The sequence below is a fragment of the Gallus gallus genome, chromosome 6, assembly GCF_016699485.2.
Source record: "Gallus gallus isolate bGalGal1 chromosome 6, bGalGal1.mat.broiler.GRCg7b, whole genome shotgun sequence".
NCBI classification, from domain to species: domain Eukaryota; kingdom Metazoa; phylum Chordata; class Aves; order Galliformes; family Phasianidae; genus Gallus; species Gallus gallus.
Window position 1 is genome coordinate 35,387,302 of NC_052537.1, and position 22,833 is coordinate 35,410,134.

At 47.5% G+C, this 22,833-nt stretch overlaps 1 protein-coding gene across 4 annotated transcripts in view; it reads right to left on the reverse strand.

Annotated features, from left to right (window-relative positions):
- Positions 1–22,833, reverse strand: part of TCERG1L (transcription elongation regulator 1 like) — a 65,467-nt gene that overhangs the window by 18,892 nt on the left and 23,742 nt on the right. For all 4 annotated transcript variants that reach the window (XM_040702837.2, XM_421827.8, XM_046943202.1 and 1 more), the window contains exons 5-7: positions 13,351–13,476; positions 4,734–4,828; positions 3,696–3,784 (exon numbers count right to left, since the gene is read on the reverse strand). In XM_040702837.2, the coding sequence (XP_040558771.1) occupies positions 3,696–3,784; positions 4,734–4,828; positions 13,351–13,476 (310 nt within the window). The remainder of the gene's footprint in view (positions 1–3,695; positions 3,785–4,733; positions 4,829–13,350; positions 13,477–22,833) is intronic.

The following is a 22,833-nucleotide window of genomic DNA, read 5'->3' on the forward strand; positions in this document are numbered from 1 at the left end:
TAAAGTGCCTCTTGGTCACGGGCGCCTGCACTGGGCCGTGCACATGGCTGCAGCAGGAACCCACAGCACCAAGCTGGGGGCTCTGGATCCAGTCCAAAAACATGAACAAGTCACTATTGTGCAAGCCAGTTTATTGACCTATTCAGTTCAAGTAGTTGTCTCTGCATGACAGCACTATTTGCACTGAAGCTCATTATAAAACAGCTACAGTAATAAGGAAAATAAGTCCCACACCACCACGATGTACATTCAGAAGAGCTCATTGAATCCATAAGTAAATAAACTAGTAGAATATTGACCCAAAGCCTGCACTTTCTGAATGGCAAAGAAAACTAATAAGCAGCATATATTCACTGTGACTTGCTCAGACACAGACACACACACTGGTAGATGTGGCATTGAGGGACGTGGGCAGTGGGCATGTGGGGGTGTGCTGGGGTTGGACGTGGGGATCTCAGAGGGCTTTTCCAACATTATTGATTCTATGAGGGGAAAATGCTGTCTCTGACACATGAACAACTGGAAAGGCCAAATCTTGTTAGCAGAAGCTTTGATGGTCAATTGTTATGAAGAGAAGGGAGCAGAAGGGGTTTAAAAATAATCTGGTCTGGATAGAAGACTATGAATATGAAAAATGGTCCAGCATTGCAAAACATTACAAGAGACTGACCCAACATTTCCCATTTACCACAAATAAGACACCACCACTCACCTCACCCATACACAAAATCAAACCCAAAGAGCTCATGTAAGGCAGCCTGCATGGGATGGCAGCTGTGCACAGCTCAGGAGCAGCTCGGTGCCATGCATGCCCCAGCGCTGCACACAGCACAATGAAACACCCACACCACACAAGTGAGCACAGAACCAGCTGCACCAGGTCAGCTGATGACTTCACGTATGTTTACAGCACACATGAGCTTAGGTTTGAGTTCGGCAACACAGGGGTGACAAATATTTTAGTAACTTTCCATTTATTTTAATACACAAACATGCTAGATTAAAAAGCAGCCCCTCAAATCTCTCACACTTGATAGGGCAATAATGAGGTCTATTCACTACTTTGTGTCTCGGAGCTACAGAAACCTCTGCTCTACCAGAAACACTGACAGTCAGGTCAAGAAATGTAACCGTACCATTGGCACCAAGTCTCTTCTGTATGAAATAGCAAGAGGGAGTTGTAAAGGAACATTTCCAAATCAAGGCTCTGCACTCCCATAAATACCACAGTCGTCCCAGAGGGAAGGGAGAAAGCCCTTGGCATTTAGGTGAAGAGGACAGATTCAGCTGATTAATGTAAGCAGGCTGTTGTTGCCCTTTTATTAAATATCAGAACGATGGCCAGGGCACAGGCCCAATCCCATTCAGGAGTAAATGCCTGCTTTGAAATGTCCCTCACTGTAATTCACATCATGAACAAACAGACATACTGCACAATTGGTACTGTGAGGGGAATAGGCCATACATAAATGCTGGGAAGGTTGAATCCAGCACCCAGTTGGGGTACAGCAATGCCACCCCACATACTTTGGACAGCCAAAGCTATTACTTCACTTGAGATTGGAAGCAGCGCTGTTGGAAATGTGTGTTTTGCCTCTGCTGATAGGCTGCTGTGCTCAGTGCTCCTCTGACCACTGACACGGATGCTGATGGTGTTCATTAACCACTGAGTATCGCCAGGTCTGCGCGCAGACACTCTCAGTGGGAAACTCTGGGCTCCCTTGTGGCCCCTCTGCCTCTTCTGTGACTAATATCACTTGACATTTAATTTAAAATTAATGTCCCTTTCCCCATGTAGCATATCACCTATTCCTCTATGGTACAATGACACTTTCAATTATCCATAGGGGACGCACGATACTTTGTCTCAGTCACAGACCATAAACTGGAAATGCAGAGATTGCTGTGCTCATTTTTCCCTTATAGAAACTGTGGTTTAAAGGTGAGAAAGGGAACCAGATGATTACATAAACATTTATTTTGTTTCACAAGATAGAGAAGGCTTGGTAACATTCTTGAACCATTTCTGCCACTAAAAGTATGATGTAGCTACTCCTGAACAGCTCTTTTTCTCCCACTTTGCTTTTCTGACTAAGCACAGAAGGATCAAGTATTCAGTTCTATTAATTCTTGAACCAAGTGCTGAATGCCCTACAAGGCTCAGAGGGGCTGGCAGCACCTAACAGCTGAAAAATCACCTTTCGATTTGTTTTAAGTGGCACTATCTCCAGCCCCACTCCAATCTCTTGCTCATGCTCCAGCACGACACCCCAGCATACACTTGGAGATGTCACAACAACCGTGGAGCTCACAGAAGCATGGAGCCAACCTATGGGCAGAGAGTGGTTGAAGTAAATACAGGATTTGTTGAACCTGTGCTGCATATCTTGTTTTAAACTACAAAACAACCAAAAGAAAGTAAAGTCTGATTTACCACCCTGTAGGTATGCTCCATGTTTCATCGGCCACTGGGTGGATGATGCTCTCACCTCAGGGGGACAGGTGTTGGCATGAGGGCTATGCCATTTCCCTCTGGTCCCAAGGATGAGTTTTCAATGCCTTATCTTTCACACAAATGCTCACTGGGTCACCAAATAGTCCTCTGCAGACTCAGAAACTTAAGAGAAACCCCTCAGAGATTCCAGCATCACAGGTTTGGATCTGAGAGTGGTGCCCATGAGCCAACCAGCAACCACTGCTGCAGGAGATGTGAAACTGCCACCTAGTTTCAAATGGTTCCCCTGCACTATTTCCTGTATTAGCAACTACCAGAAAGAGAAATGATTAACATAAATCCCATTTATGGTGCCAAGATTAGATATGACATCACGCTGTATTTATAGCATTGGTTTGTAAAATGGCACAGAATAATAACAAGAAATAATGGCTGGTATCTATATGGAGTGCTTTGGCCAAAGATCCCACAGACATCAGTCAGTGAGAATAAACAGATTATTCCGCAGCATATGGGTACAGTAGGTGAAAAATCCTTCTTGTCAGCCAGCCAGGACCAAAAAGGAAAAGCAATTTCTAACTATTTAAAAGCCACGAGAGCTTCAGTTATCCACGTAGGTCAGTGAAGGGGAATGTGGTCAGGAAACCCATGGCATGAGACGCAGCCTTCCACAGATTCTCAGATACAACCTGAAAGCAACACCAATCCTGCAAGACTAAGAGACTACTATTGCAACCAAATAAGCAGGAGATGAAGAGGGTCCGGCCCTAAAAAGCAAGAACATTTCTTACAGGTCTTGCACTTCTCCTTCGATCTACCCAAGAGTCATCCATGCCAGATCCTCCATGCATGAGAGCTCCAGCAGGACCCGAGCCCTAAGAAGCCTGGCTGAGCAGAGCACAGCACCGTGCTGCAGAGCACCAGCAGTGAAGCACCCACGCAATCAGAAAGAAGAAGCACCAGGCATGTTCTGCCAGAAGCAGTTCCTGGCTGAGCTGTGCTCCTGGCAGCAGCACATTGCACTTACCTCGTGCATCCCAGGCAGGCAGTCACACTGCGTCCTCTCATTTTTGCTAAGTATGTGATTAATGAGGGAAAGCTACAGTGGAAAAGGAATACAACACTGCTGCTTAACATCCAGGGTAGTGCATTTTCCCCACGTAGAGACCACTAATGCATGTTTGGCGAGAGAAACAGCACTGATGAATGACTTTTATTAGCTCTAATTGCATTTGCTTACCATGGAGATCCTGGCACTGGAGTGGATGCCACGGGCTTGTTGCCATTTGAAGTACTGTCATCCTCATTTACTAGTTTAAAAGAATGATCCTTGAAAGAGAGACAGAGATTAGTCAACAAATAAAGCCGACGCATAAGACTGTTATTGTCTTACAAATCGTTCCCTTAAACTTGAAGTGGATTACCGACATGGCCATTGTATCACCAGCAGCTTTATGGACAGCCAAGTGCTTTGGGAACAGTCAGGACAAACTGGATATTATCAATGTGTCGCCCCATTTTCAGGAGCACACATGAAAAAGCAGCCACGTGCTTTTGCCCATCCCAATAGCTCCCGTGGGGCAGTGAGCATCACCCGCTGCTCGCTTGTGTGTACTTTTCCTTTGCAAAGACAAAATGCTCACAAACCCCCATGCAGGGGGGAGTCCCGCATGTGGATGCGGCACCACTCCTGTCCTGTGACACAGGCACCAAGCAAGGTGTTGGCGTGGCACAGCTGACAAGTACGGCCTGCAAGCGTTTTAATGGCTCCAGTGCAGCTATTTACTTGTGCAACTTATGGGAACAAACCGTGAGGAGGAGGTGTGGGAGGAAGGCAGCCATCCAGCTCAGTACAGTATCAAGAAGTGACAAGCATGCACTTAATTAAAAAATAATAAAGTGCATGTCCAGAGGTCTTCCTTTGGAAGCGACTTTACTGCTTGAAGTGCTGAGGATGTGCCCCAGTGCCAACGCAGCTGCAGATGTAGGGAACACCTGCAGAACCTATGGACAGCAATGTAGCAGGAATGTGAAAAGCAGAGGAGAACGTGGGCAGTTCTCCATCCACACCTCCTCCTCGGGACAGAGCTCCTGAGGCAGATGGGTGCCCACTGCAGGCAGCCCTGTAGTGCTCCGGGCTGACAGAGCTCCACAGCACAACTAAACCAAGCTCCTGGTTACAGAGCAGTCTTTTGTACCGGCTCTGATTTGTGCCGTTCCATATCATGCAGTGGTTTTTAAGGGAAGAATTAAGGGAAGAAGGGAACGCACAGCAGACCTTGTCGCCATCCCTCTCCACAGAGGCGCTCCTCCTGTCGGCGTGCAGGATCAGGGCGGGGGGGCAGGAGGCTCTGCTGCGTTCTCTGCCATTATCTGCAAGGGGGAGAATTGCCCATCGGTTACATGCAGGAAGGTTGGGGCTGCTCCCACCTGCAGGTCCAGGCCCAGCTCCCAACCCCAGCGCCACACACCTGATGAGGAGTGTGGTGCTCACACCTTGTTTCAGGGGCACTCGTCCTTCAGAGAGAGCTCTGCCCACACTGAGCATGTTTTCTTTCCTAGACACAAAACCTGCCAGCTGCCTTGCAGGCCCCAGCTGCATTCTTCTAAAGCCTTGGAAGTGGATTTTCCCTTCTCTTTGCTAAATTATCATCTGGTTGCTAGACAGAACAAGAAGACTGGTGGTGGGGACAGCAGCACGTGAGGTGAGAAGTCCAAACACTCAACAATTTCCTTAAAAGGGTCATAATGAGGCACACTCAAAATATGCTTTTTGCACAACCACTTGCACCTCCCATACACTAACTGCACTATCAGTGCTCCTGAGATAGGCATCCATGCAGCCAAACCCCAAGAAAATGTCGGGCCGTGCTCAGGAAAAGGGAAAATGGAGCAATGTGGGAGAAGGAGAGGAGGTCGTGGAGAGGGGAATGGGGACAGTGTGTCATTCAGGTGCCCCCCTGACATGGGACAGATGGAGGATGGGTGAATGCAGGATGGACATAGGATGGATGTAGGATGGACATAGGATAGATGTAGGATGGACATAGGATGAATGCAGGATGGATGCAGAACAGACATAAGAGACCAGCACAACATCTTTCCCAAGGGACAGCCCCGCTGCCTCCAGGAAGGCTAGCACAGTGCAGGGACACGTCCAGCAGAGCCTGCACGTCAGAGGCACTGCCATGTGCTGGCTTCGATTCTCTAGCAATTGCCACAGAAGCTCTTAATTGCACATGAGCTCTTAATTGCTTTTTAATTGGAAGCAGTTGTAAGAACAAGTTCTTCCCCTTTACAAAGCAGTTGTCCGCATCTGAAATGCTAAATGTTAAAAGTGCTTCCACTACAAAATGACTGCATCTGCGGAACAGAGGGGCCATAATGAACAGAAGGAAAGGCAAAAGGCGGCAGGTATCAGACAGCCCAAACAATCAGGAAAAAGTGGCTTTTACAGTAAGAAATCATTCAGAAGACAATCACTCTTCTATTTGCTTATTTCCTTCCCTTGTCCTTCCATTTCTCCTCTTGGACATCTTAGCTGAGTTTTCTCCAGTCACCCAACTAAAACTTGGATTCAGAGAAACTATTTGCAAGCGGTGCTTTTCCAGGACTGCACGCCTTACACGGTCAGTTCACACCTGAAATGCTATTCCATTAATTTGGAAATTATTCAGACAACGGAGCAGACACAGCAACTGCACCACGGAAAGGGCTGAACCTGCCAAGGGTCTGACTCTGATTCACCACTGAATATACCACCATAATAAAAGTGTAAATAGACGTCATTTTTCTCCAGAGACAAATTACTCAATTTTTATAGGTGGTGGAGAAGAGGGTTGACAAATCACATCCACCGATTTCCACATTAAAGGAGAGAGGAGAAGGGAGTGGCTAATAAGTATCAAGAGGATCCCTAAATGTATCCCTCTTCCCCAGACATCTGTTACAGGGACTCCACACTATGGGCCAAGCTCAGTCTGTGCTGCAGCCAAGCAACACCTAATGTCAGCCCCCTGCCAGCTGTGTGCCTTCCTCCCAACCTCCCCACGGTCACAGCATCCAGCCTGGACAGCCACAACAGCCGGGCACACCCCAGGAGCACTGCATCTTCAGCCCAGAGAACGCCCATGGTCCTGCTGGCAAAGACAACCACAGGGCAATGCTCTCCCCAACAGTGGCAAGTGGTGGCACAAGCCATGACAAAACTCCCACCAGAAAAGCTGTGTGAGGGAAGAAGCAGTGCAGAAGGAAACCTGGGAAGCAAGGATATTTCTCTCATTCCTCACTCTGTGAAGTCTGGAGACATCTACACACCTGGTGCAAATTCCACCCTGCTCATTCATTCTCGTGCTCCAAAACACAGCAGAGGACAGATATGTGGTTTCCTCACATCCACCAAAGTACTTCACTCCCTTACCCTGAGCTGTGTTTTCCCACTGCTGATGTGGGCTGTGCAGCCACTGGGGCAGCTTTGCTGGAGGCCATCTGCAGAAATAACCCCCAAGACAGAGCTCTGGGGGGCTCAGTACCTCCTGGTGACACAGTACCAAAGCACTGCCGTGACAAAGCAAAGTCCCAGTGCTGTCATGCACAGAATCACAGAATGGCCTGGGTTGGAAGGGACCTCAAAGACCCAACCCCCCTCCCCCCGCCGCAGGCAGGGCCACCAACCTCCACATTTCATACCAGCCCAGGCTGCCCAGGGCCCCATCCAACCTGGCCTTGAACACCTCCAGGGTTGGACGGGGCATCCACACCCTCTCTGGGCAGCTGTTGCAGCACCTCACCACTCTCATAGGAAAGAACTTCCCCCTGACATCCAACCTCAGTCTTCCCTCCTTCAACTTCAAACCATTTCTCCTTGTCCTGCTGTTATCTACCATTTGAAAGAGTTGAATCCCCTCCTGCTTATAGGTTCCCTTTAGGTACTGAAAGGCTGCAATGAGGTCACCCCGCAGCCTTCTTTGCTCCAGGCTGAACAAGCTCAGTTCCCTCAGCCTGCCTTCATAGGGGAGGTGCAAAGAAGGAGCAGCTGAACGTGCAGCTACGCACTCGGATGATGCTTAAGAGACTTTGGGCTTATCTTTCTTTTAGCACAGAAATCACATTAACCCCACTTGCAGCTCTGCCTCTTCCTATCTCCTTCTCTAATCCTAGCAAGAAAAGCTGGTTCAGTGCCTTTATGGTCTTCATTACCATTCTGATTAAGAGGAAGCCAAGAACTTTCATTCACCCACGCACAATGTATGCATACATGAGGAATAAGAGAATACATTTACCAAGCTGGCATCGTTTTTTAACTTGCATACAGTAATAAAAACATATTAATGCCAACTGATAGATTTAAGGAAACTACATCCAGGCTGGATGTGGCTCTGGGCAGCCTGGTCTGGTGGTTGGCGACCCTGCACATAGCAGGGGGGTTGAAACTGGATGATCATTGTGGTTCTTTACAAGCCAGGCCATTCTGTGATTCTATGATTCTATTTCACACACGAAATTCAGCAGAACCTGAAGCACTGACAGCTCAGGTAGTGCTGGCTTGGTGCAAAGGTAGGTGGCATGGGTGGCCCTACTGCTTCTGCTGCTGCTCTTACCATGCTGCGTGCAGCTGCAGGTTATCTGCTGCACAGAACACAGGGGCAGCTGCACCGACCAAACTGGAGCCATGCAGCTGCTCTCACTCCCTGGGCCTTAACGCAGCTTCCCTGCAGAGATGCTCTGTGCTGGCAGTGCCCGAGGCAACCTCTCATTTCTTCTCCTTTGAAAAGTTCTCACATCATCTGAGCAGTGACCTCACAGAGGGATGTGAGTGCAGCATCTCTGCTTGAAACAGCACGGTCAGCACAGCACACCTCTGAGCTTCTACAGCACTGTTCTTTAAGCATTCCCACATGGCACGGACTTTCCCAACATTCTGATTTTATATGAAATAAAATGGAAATTAAAAAAAAAAAATCTAAGAAAAGAAAAATGGGGGAGAAGTGCTGTAAGTCACTGCACACATCGGGAGCCAATTATTTTTATATCCACGGCAAATACTGAGGTGGTTTTCCAGAACTACCATACCGAGAGGCTGAAGCTGCAAGGCTGTTCCTCCCCAGCCAGCTCTGAGCCCCCAGGCACACTCCAGGCCCTGGGAGCACTCCCTGGGATGGGGTTGGGCAGAAGGATGAGGGGTCACTTCTCCAGACACATTGGAAAAGCTCACTGGCAACCGCAGCATCACCCTCCATGGGCAGCAGGTGCACATCGTTGCTCAGGGTTACTCTTCTCTCATTAATCAACTTTTTGCTCCTCTTTAACTTACGTGCATGAAACGCAGTGCAGGCTGACAATTAAGCCGTGTGACGTCTTTCCAACATAATCACACAGCGGTTTTGCCCCTAAACTTAGTGGTGCAATTACCAGCGATGCGCTCGTGCCGTGCCTGCATCAGGAAACCTGATGAAAGGGATTTCTCTGAGATTCCAAGGCAGGGAGAGGACATGAATAATTCACAGAATGAAAAGTAGAGGTGAAGTAGCAAAATTATCCTACGTCTATTGCCGCAGATGGAGACGTATGATGATAAACATGTTATTAAATGCAGAATTAGAGCAGACTGATTTGCTCTGTGAAAAGATACGGACAAAGACAGAATTAAGCTTTGCTCTGCTAAGGGTTTCAGAGGCCAGACCTCTGTTACCCTCAATGGCAGTTTAAGTAGGCTTAAAATGTTGATTCTAAATATTGCAAAGAATTGGGTTTACTTCATGTGCACGCTTCTAGGTGTTCAGTGTTTCACTATTGCACCAAATACCTCCTCTTCTGACAGACCTAAAGTGTCTATGTTTTAGGTTAGTCCCCAGGGCTGTCCCTGCTTCAGACATGCACGCTTTTGTGCCCCACTCCCACAGATGTGGGTCCCACCCTCAACCCATCACAACCATTTAATGCAATGGGCATCTCCTAGTCTCCTCCTGCACATCTTATTTCACCCTCTGAGGTGGGTCTGTGTCTGCTTTGACACACTCCACTGTGATCTGTCAAGCTCTGTACTTCCCTCCCTCCTTAGAATACCTCTCCTTGAGCAGTTTGTTGCCTCTACAGCAATCTCTTCCCATTCACTCTGTTATTTTCCTGAAGATTTTTAACAGAAGCAGTAGGATGATGACAACACGTTCTTTGTCTTCTGTACCAAAGTGGGCTCCGTGCCTGGTGCAGAGGTCCCAGACAAGTATCACTTCTGGGCTCCTCAGACACACAGCCTACACACTCCCATAGGTGACATTTGCCACTGTTCTAACAACAGATCTTCTATTTTAAAGGAGACCTACTGCTATATCCAGCACTTCCCCAGCAAACGAGCAAAGCACATGGCATGCCACCCAACCCCCCAGCATAGACTGCTCCATGCTCCTGTCCCACACACTGTGCATGCAGCAGCACCAGGACCACACCTCATGCATACCCCTCAGCACCAGGAGCTGCATGTGTGTGCTTCTGTGCAGCCTGCTTCTACCTGGGCTTGCTTGCATGCTTGGGATGGAATTGTTTTCTTCAGAGTGCCCAATGCAATGCTCAGTTCTGGTTCTAAGAGAAAAACAATGCTGCTAACAGCCTGATGTGGATATCTGCAGCTGAGCAGTGCTGTACAGCCCAGGCCATCCCAGCCAAGGGCTCAAGGAGCAAACAGAACAAGGACAGCTGACTGAAACTGGCCAAAGGGACACTCGATATCACATGACATGGAGCAGAAGGAGTTTTGAATGGCTTGGAGTTCATCTCACTCTCTTCTGCTGCTTGGGATCATGCTGGGCACTGGTTGAGGGTGGTGAGCAATTGCTTGTGCATCGCTTGTCATGTACATTCATATATATATCATAGAATCATAGAATGGTTGGGTTGGAAGGGACCCCAAGGATGATGAAGCTCCAACCCCCCCAGGCAGGGCCACCAACCTCCACATTTCATGCCAACCCAGGCTGCCCAGGGCCCCATCCAACCTGGCCTTGAACACCTCCAGGGTTGGATGGGGCATCCACAGCCTCTCTGGGCAGCTGTTCCAGCACCTCACCACTCTCATAGGAAAGAACTTCTCCCTGATATCCAACCTCAATCTTCCCTCCTTCAACTTTAAACCACTTCCCCTTGTTCTGCTATTATCTGCCCTTTCAAAGAGTTGACTTCCCTGATCCTCCTCCTATATATAAATATAGTCATAACTATCATCCTTTTCTCTACCTTACTAAGCAGTTTTATTTCAACCCATGAGCTCTACTTTGATTTTTCAATTCTTCTCCCCATCCCACTGGATGGAGCGAATGACTGTGCGGTGCTGAGCCCCTCCGGGTTAAAACACAACATGAAACAAACACGATTTGTACTTGGCATTAGATTTCTCCAGCTTCCATCACAAAATAAACACTTTGTGAAAGCCAGGACTGCTGTAGAGTTTATTACCTCTGCCCCAGACATCCCAAAAAAATTTAATTTTGTCTTGAGGAAGGAAGGGTTTTTGTGCTATCATGAGCAGAATACAACTGCGCTAAGTCTCCCTGAACACAGAGGTTTTGTCTTTAGAAACAAAGTCAGAAAAAGACTTATCTATACTGCAAAATGAAAGCATAGCTGGAATGGCCTGCAAAAGACATTTGTTGGCTTATTGCTCCTGACACGGGCACTGCTTGCAGAGCACGGTGGCATAGGATGCCACGTACACAATGAAGTGCTCAGCTCATGGGCTTACAAACCCATTGTATGGAGCTGATGCCCACTAGGCTGCCCAGCCCATGCTCCACTGCCCCACCAGCTCCCTGCCTCCCACCAGTTGCCTTTCCTGGGGCACCTGGGAACTGATGCCTGAAATCACCTGCATTAATGCCAATTCCTCCTAATTGTCATTTTTTCTTTGATTGCTTTTCCATTGGAAATAACGACAGCTCATAGCAGCCTGCAGAATGGAGTGCGATCTCCTGAGAAACGTTACAGAAACAACTCGAGTGAAATTGCTGTTCTTCTTTCAGTGTAGTCAGCAGGAAATCAGAGATGAATATCAGAGGAAGATGAATGTGTTTGCCATTTTCAAAGGAAAGCCAGAAACAAAAATAAAATTTTCATCCTATTTACATTACTTGTATATACGGAAAAATATAGTGATTGCTCTTCCAAACCACTGGATGGGCTGTGAGCAACCTGGTCTGTGGGAGGTGTCCCTGCCTGCAGCAGGGGGTTGGAACTCAATGATCTCAGGGGTGCCTCCCAACCCAAAGCATTCTATGATTCTATGAAAGCTCTCAGCAGTGTCATCATTTGATTTTCTATTGGCCTACTCACCAGAAGTCATCTAGATATCAAAGGCTTCACACAGTGTCATCCTCATCTGGCAGGACGGATAGGATCAGGAGGCCTTGTGCACGTCCACCAAAGGGGGATGGCAAATACATTTGACATGCAGTACATTACAAACCATGATTTCATCTTCCCACAAGCAACAAAGGGCAGAACAGCATGATTCTGACACAGATCTTTTCTGGGCAGCCTGAACTGGTGGTTGGCGACCCTGCACATAGCAGGGGGTTGGAACCAGATGATCACTGTGGTCCTTTTCAACCCAGGCCATTCTATGATTCTATGGTCTGTGTCTTTCCATCTGTGCATTATTTATACAGTTCTAATATTTCTTCTGTTGCTCGCCCCCAGCAAGAAAGCAAGTCAATAGCAGCTCAGTGGCTCTGGGGAGAACACACAGGTCTTTGTAACTACGCTGGTGAGAAAAGCAGCAGGTGTTTTGCAAAAGCAAACTATGCCAAAGAGGAACTTAAAAACAAAACTTTCAAACAAAGTCGAAAGAAACACTTATGAACTTTCCGTCAGATTTATGTCTGTGTAATAACACTTTTGCAAGGACTCAGACAGAGCTGGAATGCTCAGCAAGGCAAACTCCACCAGAAGACCTGTCAGTGGGCAGCCCCGCCTTTAGGGCACACTATATGCTTGCCTGGCACAGCTGACCCCAAAGTGGCTTTTTCTGAAACATCTACCTGAGCAGTGGGGAAAACCTGCATGGGCACAAAGGGCCAGAGAAGTGACACCAGAACCGACAGCCCATAATTCCCTATGATGCCCAGCATGTGCCATGGAACGTGGCTCACAATGCACTCACTTTGCAAGCACACCTGCAGGGATCTTATTGTCACCCCTCACCTCTGCCCAACAGCTGCAGCCCAACCGTGCAGGGGACAATCTGTCCAACCCAAATGCAGTCTCACCCTCCCACACTTTCCCCCCCAACCACTCAACCAGATCTTCTGTCTTCACCATAACAGCATCACTGCAGAATTTCATGTTACTAGGAAACGTGCTCCCAATTTTCTACCAGAATCTGAACTCTTTGATCCTGACTTGCAAGGAGTATGTGGGGATCCAAGCAAAGCCACGAGACTCCTTCCAGCTTTTGGGAACAGTGCTTGCTCCCTATTGCAATGCACACCCACTGACATGAGAATGAACAACACAGTTTTATCACACAGCACAGCATACAGCATCCTCCGAGACGTCAGCCAAGGAGCTTCATGGAGCACCTATCCAAAAGAAACTGCTTTATCACCACAGACTTGTGAATGCCATTGGCGTGGGAAACAGAAAGCCCAAGGACAGTGCAGAAATTGCCTTTTGTGTCACCAGATGCCAAACTGTTGCCAAGTACCAGACTGAGTCAACACTGAAAGTACTCACAGTTAGCTACAGCAAATGCCAAAATCAGAGCCCATTTTTCAAGTGTTCCCTGTTACCGTGCAGCGTGGAAAGCAGGGTTTGGTCAGCAATACAGACACACAGAGTATGCCTCAGTGATATAATCAGTCTAGAGAACCTATACGCACTATATACGCACCTATAACTATACACACCTGATAGCGTCTGCTCCACCAAGTTGGTTGCCATGATTGTCACAGCTGGTGCGGCCATAGCAGTTACCCTGGTGACTTGTGCTGGCATCAAAGGACTCAGGCGAGCATCCACTCTGGAGGCTGAACCTGCATTCAAACCACAGTGAAATCATGTTTTCTTCCCAGAAGACACAAACACCATCAAACAATGCACTTTTGTCAGCCTTATTTCTCAGAAGGATTGTCCAACCTCCTGTGAACCCTCTGCCCCATACTCTCAGGGTGGTTCAAGTGATCAGGCTTGTGTTTAGTCAAGTGAGTTGTCCAGCCTGACCACCACATCCATTGACTTTCAGCAGATAAGCAGACATTGTACATTAGCACAGATGTGATCCACAAAACAAGATGTACAGGGACATCTTAGTGCCTTCAGAAAAGACACACACACCAGATCAGTTTTCTTAATTAAGACTAAATAGCACACATCCATTTCCCACCATTACTCACCACAAACCACCTGTGTCCCATCCCATCCATGGGAAATATTTTGCCAATAATTTCAGACAGCAGCTTGATCCCAGTGAATCACAGCCTTCTCAAAGACGATTCACAAAACAGAAATCACTAGACTGCTCAAATGCCTTATTCATGATAAATTAGCAACCCAGATCTGCTGCTAAATTGATGCTAATTAAACTGCACTACTTAAACCTTGAGAATTTGTGGCTAGTGCCAAATTTGAGGTCAAATCTGGAGCATTAGTTTCCCATTAACAGTGCATTCAGACAGCACATATTTTTCCAGAATTAAAGGACACATCCCACCATCTCAACTCAGACACAAATTCAGGTGTCCCATTAGCAGTCTCCATCTCCTGCTCATAAGCACAGAATCATAGAAGAATGGCAGAATCATAGAATTGCTCAGGTTGGAAAAGACCTTAAAGATCATCAAGTCCAACCAACAGAAGAGACACACCCCTAGTTTAAGGCAGGCTGACAGTGACACCACGTTTCCTAGGTGTGATGCAGGCTGCCCGTCCATTTCACTGCATACTCTTATGCCACCAAAGAGTTCCCATTCAAACTGTCTGCATTGTGCAGGATTTGGGATCATTTCTGGAACCTTCCTTTTTTTTCTTCTTGTACGTTGTCCATTTCTTCACTGATTTTTGTTTCCCAGTTCCCAGCTGTCAAAGCCTATTACTGAGCCCAGTTCTCACTAACACAGGAAAACCAACTCCTTCCTTGAATATAACATTTGATTATAGCAAAGGATACTTTGATACATTTTTTATTCCTCAAAACTGTACTCTTGGTTGTCACCTCAGTGAGAATACGAGAGGTAATTCCATATGGTTCTGAAATGTCCATCAGCATCGGTGGCAGCAGTGCTCAGCCAGGGCCAGCGGTCCCCAACACAGTGAAAAGCCCTGACACATTCAAAGGCTCTTTAAATAACAACAGTAATTGTGACCCTAATGGCACTTTGCCATTAGGCAGACATAGATTCGATTGAACATAATTGGAACTGTCTGTATGGGTAAAGTAAAATATTAATTGTGGAATTCTTCATGTTTTTGCTCCTCTTCCACCATGTGACCACAGTAGAACATCTGTTTTTACCCAGTGTTACTTCTGGCCTGCGGTTAATGCATATCAGAAGCCCCAGCCACTGCACCAGACCTGGTAGCATTCCATGGACAGCCAGCTCCGCTGATTCACTGCCATTTCCCTTCTCTATTCCAAGCTGCCACATCAATGGATGTTTTCATGCATCAGTTATGAGTTCCTGCAGGTAGTCTGGAATTCAGACTATCCCCAGAGTTGTGGGTCTTACCCTCCTAGCAGCTGAAGATGATGCTATGGCACTGTATGTTTTGCAAACAAACAGTGCTTGTGCTGCACATCTCCATCCACACACAGTCAGGAAGATATGCACCCGGCAAAGTATTGCAGTACATCCATCTCTGGGTTGTATTTTGTTGCCCTCCTCCTGAGGCCTGAAAATCATATGGGTGTAAGAAGTCACTGAACGTTTGTATGGCTTCTTACAGCCCTGCCAGACCCAGGATGGTCAGTGTGCCATCTGCACCCCACAGGCAGCAGGCACTGGGCTGAGAGGAGCATGCTGGCAGCCCCACCAGCTGTTGGCACAGCGGCAGCCAGGGGGATGGACGGAAAGGAGCCAGCAGGACTCAAGACAGAAGTAAGAATGTTGGACAAATAAATCCCTGCCAGGAGAGGAGCAGGACAGCGTGATGCTCGCTGTGCTCCCTGCAGCCCTATGGCCACCAGAGCACTTTGAAGACAGCCACCTCTAAGGAGCACACGAGTGGAAGCATCCCTTAATGTATGCAAACATATGGCAGTCTGCAATTCCACACGTAAACCTGGAATAACATCACAATGTGCTGAGCTGTCTCCCTATAGATGGACATACAGCACTGCATATTAGCTCAGCTTTTATCCATCAAAAACACAGTGCACATTGAAGCATGACTCTGCACTGCACAGTTTGAACTGTCTCTCTGCAGTGATTTATGATCACCTGGAGGAAAAATAAAATTACCAGTGCGTCTTTCAATGTGATGGAAGCAATTAGCTCAGAGCTTCCATCCGTATTTGACTCGAGTATATACATAGATATATATACACATACATATAGATATCTTTAATACATGCAGATCAGGTTCAGCGGCTTAGTTCAATTATAACTTATGCTTGCTAAATAAGCTCAAATGATTTAAGGCAATCGTAAACTTTAAGAAATAAATATTTATGCTTTCCTGTACTTTGTGCTCATGAAAAAGCAGTCTTTGCAATAGATGGATTTGGAATACAAATCAACTCGGTGGATTTCACTGAATGTCATAATGCAATATAAGCTTTCAGTATGAACTCTACGTAACCTGGGCTGGAATAACACCCAAACAAGAGCCACAGAGAACCTGACACGGTTCTGGATACCCTTAAAGCCAAGGAGCACTGACCCATAAGTTGTGCGTTTGGAAACACCTCTCCATTTTAAAAATTATTTCAGGGCAAATGCACTTTACTGTCATTTAAAAAGCTAAACAGCCTATGTCTCAGTGTAACTGCAACGACGCTGCAAGGACAGAGGAGGACTAAGGCAGGTGAGAGCAGCCTGAATATCCGAGCATCCCCACGACAGAGCGGCCTCAGCGCAGCTCCAGCTGTGCAGGGCCAGAGAAGGAAGAGAAAAAGCTGTGAATGAAGGAGGGAAGAGCTTAAAGAAACAATCACTGGGAGTTTCTCACTAGGAGATCCAAACCATGACAGCAGGGCCAGAGCAAACAGAATATAAGGCATCGCCCTGTGGTGGCTGAGGAGGAAAAGTGACTCATCCCCACACAAAAAGCTGCTTTCCTCCCCTAATTTCTGCAGAATGCAGGCAATGATGCTGATGAGGTCTGTGCAGTGAACAGGCAGGTGGTTAATCCTTCCACTGCTTGCAGGCACAGCAGCTTTGGTGTCAGATGCATCTCCTACTCCTTGGTCAGCCCACAGAATGGGGATCTGGCCTCAGTGGGACAGCTTATAGCTGTGCTTGTCCTACTGGGAATGGTTATAGCTCTGCTGGCTCACCTTGGGACAGCCATAATGGACAGCCCAGTTACCAAGCACACCTGACCTGTCATTGTCCATCACTGCTCACACACCCCAAGAACTGAATGGGAAATTCCCAGCTGTGCTTGTCCTCCAACAGAGAATGCTGTCCCCAGATGTGCATCAGGAGACACATCAAGTTGGGCAGCACCAGGCACACAGCCGAAGCACCTTCCAATTACACAAATGCCATTCCTCTAGCTTCACAGGTTCTTTTTCTGTTAAACTTCCTAAATCCAACCGTACTTTACAAGCCCTGTACTCCTTGAAGCACCCACAGGAATGGTGTTACCAGAATTCATGCACTGTACCTCTGCTTTGCAAACGGAGTCAGCCTCAAAGCACCGTGATGGTGGCACAGGCACCAGCATGCAGTCACCCACACATCCCAGTGCAGTTCCCAGCCTATGGGAGGGCAAACCCAGGTGACATTGGCAGGAGTTCCTAAAACTCAGCTCCGTTATTGGTGCATGCTGTTTTCAGGAGCAGGGTACCTCAGAGCTGGGAGCAGCAGGGTCCTGCCACCAGCTGTACCCTGTGTGTCACAGTGTGCAGCCTGGGGACACAGCATGCTCCTGGGCAGTGCTCCTCTGGGATGTCTCCTCACCAGAACACAAAGAAAGGATCGTCCCTTGTGTTCTTTTTCAGTTAGAAACATTTGCCTGTATTCACTGCATTCTGCTGCTAAGAGAAAACAAAGATAATAAGGGCATTTATTTTGACTAGGATGAAATGACAGCAGACATGTCCTCAATAAATCATTCCAATAAGAGAGAGGCAAAGCAATTACTCAAAGCAGACAGGAGCTGCCTGGGACAGGAGGAGCCTCCTGAGCAGAACTAGGGGAGAAAAGCAACTGTTGCTGCCCAGGGCCCACCACAGCCGGAGCATCCCAAGGCATGCAGGCAACATCCCACTTCCAGAGCTCAGAGAGTGGAGGTGGACCTTCACATCACTCAGCAGCAGCAAATAGAACCAACTGAGAAAGAAAGGACAGGATCCCATCGCTCAGCCTCTTTGCACCCAGGCTGGTATCTCCAGGGCACAAGAAATGCAATCAACTCTGGTAGCTTTACAACCGCCCATTGGCTCATTCTCTAACCAAAACCAGTAACCCATGGTGGAAGCCAAAGCACTGCCACTGCAGCTCTTCATTACTGCAGTCTGAGCTGCTAAGAGAGTCAGTGCCTGCCAGCCAGCAGCCAAAGGCATGCTGGGACTGCTGCCCTTCCAGGAGCCTTCCTCATCCTCCTCATCCTCCTCCTTCTTCTCAGGCAGCAAGAGCCGGACCCCACAGCCATGCTGGGCAGGAGAAGCCCTGTGCCTCCTGCACTGCAGGACCAGGAGCTCATGAGAAGTGAAAATCACCATGCTTTTGCTGCTGAGACCCAGACTAAAATGTTGGTGTTGTTACTGAAAAGCTTTCATGTCAGTGGAGGCAATGGAATCACAATGACAGCCTTGGAAAAAGGACAAGATCCCGAACATTTACTCCTACTTAAAACAGAATCACATAATCATAAAGGTTGGAAAAACCCTCTGAGATCCCCAGTATCAACCCACCCCACCATGCCCCATGCCCCCAATGCCACATCCCCACAGATGTCCTCTCCAGGGACGGGGACCCCCCACCCCCTGGGCAGCCTGCTCTCCTTCTGAGAACGAATTTTTCCTCTATCCTCATAGTTCAGGAACAGAAGACAACAATGGGATCACCTTTGGCTTTTTTTGAGATGACAAAATATTTCAGTGATACTGAGAACAAGAAGGTGATTTTCAAAAGCGTCCCCATCACTGAAGAGTAGAAAACCCATTAACAGCACAATTTTGTTGACTTTCAAGTCACTGATGCAACACTGAAAATCCCAGAGTTAATAACAAGCCCGGCAGGTACTTCAAGATATGTTTATTTCTAAGTCAAATACGAGCTGCAATGGTTCTTTTTTACATCCAAATTGAAACGTAATGAGAGAATGCATTAACAAAGAGCATTAAATATTCAGTGCTCAGGCTGTGCACAGGGAAGGCTTTGCCTGAGAGCTTCCAAGGGACCCACGTTGTGGGGCTGATGGCACATGGGCTCTGCCCTTTGGATACCGGTCAGTGTAACTCCTCTCCTGCATGAAACAACCCAAACATCCAAGCCTAGAGCAGCCCAAACCAGGACGCAAACATTAAATACAGAATTCTAATATTGAATCTAAAATGCCCGAAAGGGCTTTGCTCATAGAGGCAGATCTAGCTGCCATTTCTCCTTGCAGTAAGTATGGACAGAAAGGAATTTTTGTGGGAAGCAAGCACATTAACCTTAAATCCTCTTGAACTTGTCATCAGTTCCTCATTTGTCATGGATATCAACCCCAAAGGTCATAACCTCACAGAGCAGATGAACTCAGTGCAAGGAAACCCAATGAGACCAGGAGGAGGAACTCTGACCCCGAGCAGCCTCAGGTTTCCTCTGTGTCCCAGGGGTCAGAATGGGGCTCCAGACTTCCTGGTGCAGACTCCAACCTATGCACAGCAAACCAGGAAGCACCCATTGTTACAGAATCACAGAATGGTTTGGGTTGGAAGGAACCTCAAAGATCATGAAGCTCCAACTGCCCCACCACAGGCAGGGCCACCAACCTCCACATTTCATACCAGCCCAGGCTGCCCAGGGCCCCATCCAACCTGGCCTTGAACACCTCCAGGGATGGACGGGGCATCCACAGCCTCTCTGGGCAGCTGTTGCAGCACCTCACCACTCTCATAGGAAAGAACTTCCCCCTGACATCCAACCTCAATCTTCCCTCCTTCAACCTCAAGCCATTTCCCCTTGTCCTGCCAGACAGGGCCATGGAGTGTAACATCAAATTAAGGGCAAACAAAACCAACAAGCAACTTTTGCACATAGAAAAACAGCCACAAGTGCTGCAGCCTGACAGCTGCACAGCTCCCACTGAGTACATGGAGATCCTCATTACGAAATTATTCTTTATTCACAAATCCAAAAATGTGTGTTGTAGTTCTGTATCCACACAACCTTTGGATGAGCACGCTGCACCCAAGCCTGCACCAGCCAACATGCTGTGATACAGACCCCATTCTGCTTTGTGGCTGCTTGCAGCAGGGACCTCGGGAACGCCAGTACCTGCTAATACGGAGAACTGCTCATTTTTCTGGGATCCATCAACCCATTTGCAACACCTGCAGAAATGTGCTGGCTTCCCAGCTACTGAACAGCAGCTGCTCTCCTCAAACTGAACTCACCCCTACACAGCCGTGTATTGGAAGACAGGAATCAGCAACAGAGCACTCTTTGTGGACACCTTCTGTGGTACCAGAAAGAATTTCCCATAGAAGTGCCCCAGAAGGATTAGAAAAAAAGAGATGCTCCTTGCCCCAAAGCCATCTGTGGTAACAGCAGCCTGCAGGAGTTCCTGACTCCAGGTCTGGCTCCCAGCAAGAGCAGAACAGGTTGGCTCTGGCTGCTGGAAAAGCTGGAATAATTTGAGAAGCTTGAAGGGCCCTCTATCAATCACACAAAATACTGCTACCCAAAGCCAGAAGGATCTCAACCAGCTTCCATTTTTTCAACTTAAACAAGTGCTAGAAGCAAGGATGGATGCTTTATGGAGCTCAGATTTGATCCCAGACAGATGAGGAGCCACAGTGGCCAGCCTGCCGTGCTTCCAAGACCAGCAGCCGCCTTTGTATGGTGGTAGCTCTGGTGCAAAGCACTATGTAGAAACAAGTAAACAAAGTAAGTGTTGTAATTCTTCATTAGTTTTAATTGCACTTGATGCTTATCACAAAATCACAGAATTCTGTAATTTACAGTCATTAGGACCAGTTACAGATGCTCTCCATGAATTACCCAGGGAGTTATCTGAATCTCAGCCCGCTCCATTAGCTCGCTTCCTTCCACACACAGCCTCTGCAGCTGGCTCCCAGGGCCGGGTTCCTGCAGCACAGACCTCACTTTGTCCATAGCTGCTGGAAGAGGAGCGGCTTCAGGATGCAAGAGTGACTTCAGACAGGCTCTGGGATGCCTCTGCTGAAGTTGAACTGTGTGGGAAGCACTCTTATGCATTATGAGTCCAGCAAAATATACCCAGAGAATTAATTTCTTTCCTAGAGCCATATTGTGATGTAAAACAATGTGGGAAAGGCAGTGTGCCCTCATAGGACTAAGAGAAAAGTTAGGTGAAGGAGTCATTCCAGAGGTTTGTTTGCCACCATTAATCTGCACACTGATCTCCCTTACACCGCACATGGCAGAAGGCAAAGAGGACACAAGAGCACATGTATGACACACGCACTCAAGGTGTAGTAGGGCGGCTCCTGGTGCACCACTGAATTCAGAGGAATGGAGCACTGCATCCCTGCCTCCCCCCACCTGGCTGGGAGCTGCCTGGCTGCCCTGAGGCTGGAAGAAGAATGAACACTTCTTTGTGTGTGAGCAGCAGAATTATTCACAGATGCTATGGAAGCACTTGGGGAATCCCAAGATGTGAATCACAAGCTGGGCTTCTCTTTTTAATTTTTTTGTCCTAAAGATGAAGATGTAACTGAGATAAAATAAGTGATCACAAGGCCTCAGGTAGGCAGGGATCTCCAGCAAAAAAGCCTCACCTCCACTGCCAGCCCTTAAATAAGGGCTGGGAAGGGGTGGATCCTGGCTCCATCCATCCAGTCACTCAGCTGCATTGCACACAGCTGAGCTCCCCTGGGCTGACCCTGCCTTCCCACCAGGTGCTCCATCTCTGCTTCAGGCCGTGACTGAGCATTTCTGCTACACTCACAAAGAACACCCCAAAATGCTATGCCAGCCCAAGCTGGTGCAAGGTCTGCCAGCAGTAAAGCATGCCCGGGTCCAGGCCAGCAGGGCCGCTATGTGCCCTCAGGACCACTGAGCTGTGCCATTCAGGGCTGAATGCTTGCAGTGACTCAAGGGGCGGCCAAAAGGTTCTGCTGCTGTGGTTGTTTGGAGGAAAATCCTCAGAGCTCCCTTATACTTCCAGTTGTGTTTTCGTTGTCAGAGAAACATGGCCTTAAATCGAATCTCAATGGCACTTTGTTTTCATTAAAAAAGCGATGCACAAAATGGAAAAATGAGGTGCTAAGAGAAGCTTGGCGAAATTAAACGTAAAGAAAAGTGGCTTCATGACTCTCATTTTTGGGGCAATTATCGCTGGTTCCCTTCAAGATAAAATCAAAACTAAATTATCACGTCAGAACGCTGGCAAGCTGCGTGTCACTATCAGTTTCAGATAATTAAGTGAGATGTATTTTGGAGCAGAGCCAAATGCTGATAATGTGGCAATTACTTCCACAGAGCCCAGTCAAAATCACATAACGCTCTCCTCCTGCATCTTCATTACTGCCTTGCTTTAAACTTGGGGTTTAAATGATCTCAAGAGCTTCCAAACATGCAAAGGCACGGCTTCCCAGGGCTGAGGAGCTACAGTCGTGCTGCAGGCTCAGGGCTGTACTATGGCCATCCCAACCAACCCACGCTCATCTTCAGAAGCTCAGCAGCTGTCCTTATACCCACAGTCAACGCTCAAACTGCACTGCACGGCTGCAGATTACGGAGCTACTCTGTAATGTATAATTTTCATTCTCTGTGATTTGAAGAGGACAATTGATTTCTAAGGAAGAAAATATGATTTCATCTCGTTTCACACAAGCAGATATTTACAAGATACAAATCATCAAGACAGCACGGCTGCAAGTATTAGATTACAATTTGCATTAGACTGACATTGTTTTACATTACTTCTCCTCTACTAAAGGCTATCCCGAAAAATGTTTCCTTCAAAAGGATCTGTTTTGGTATCAAATGTATGCCACACAATTACCAATTTGGGGGAAAGGAGAGGAAAATCAG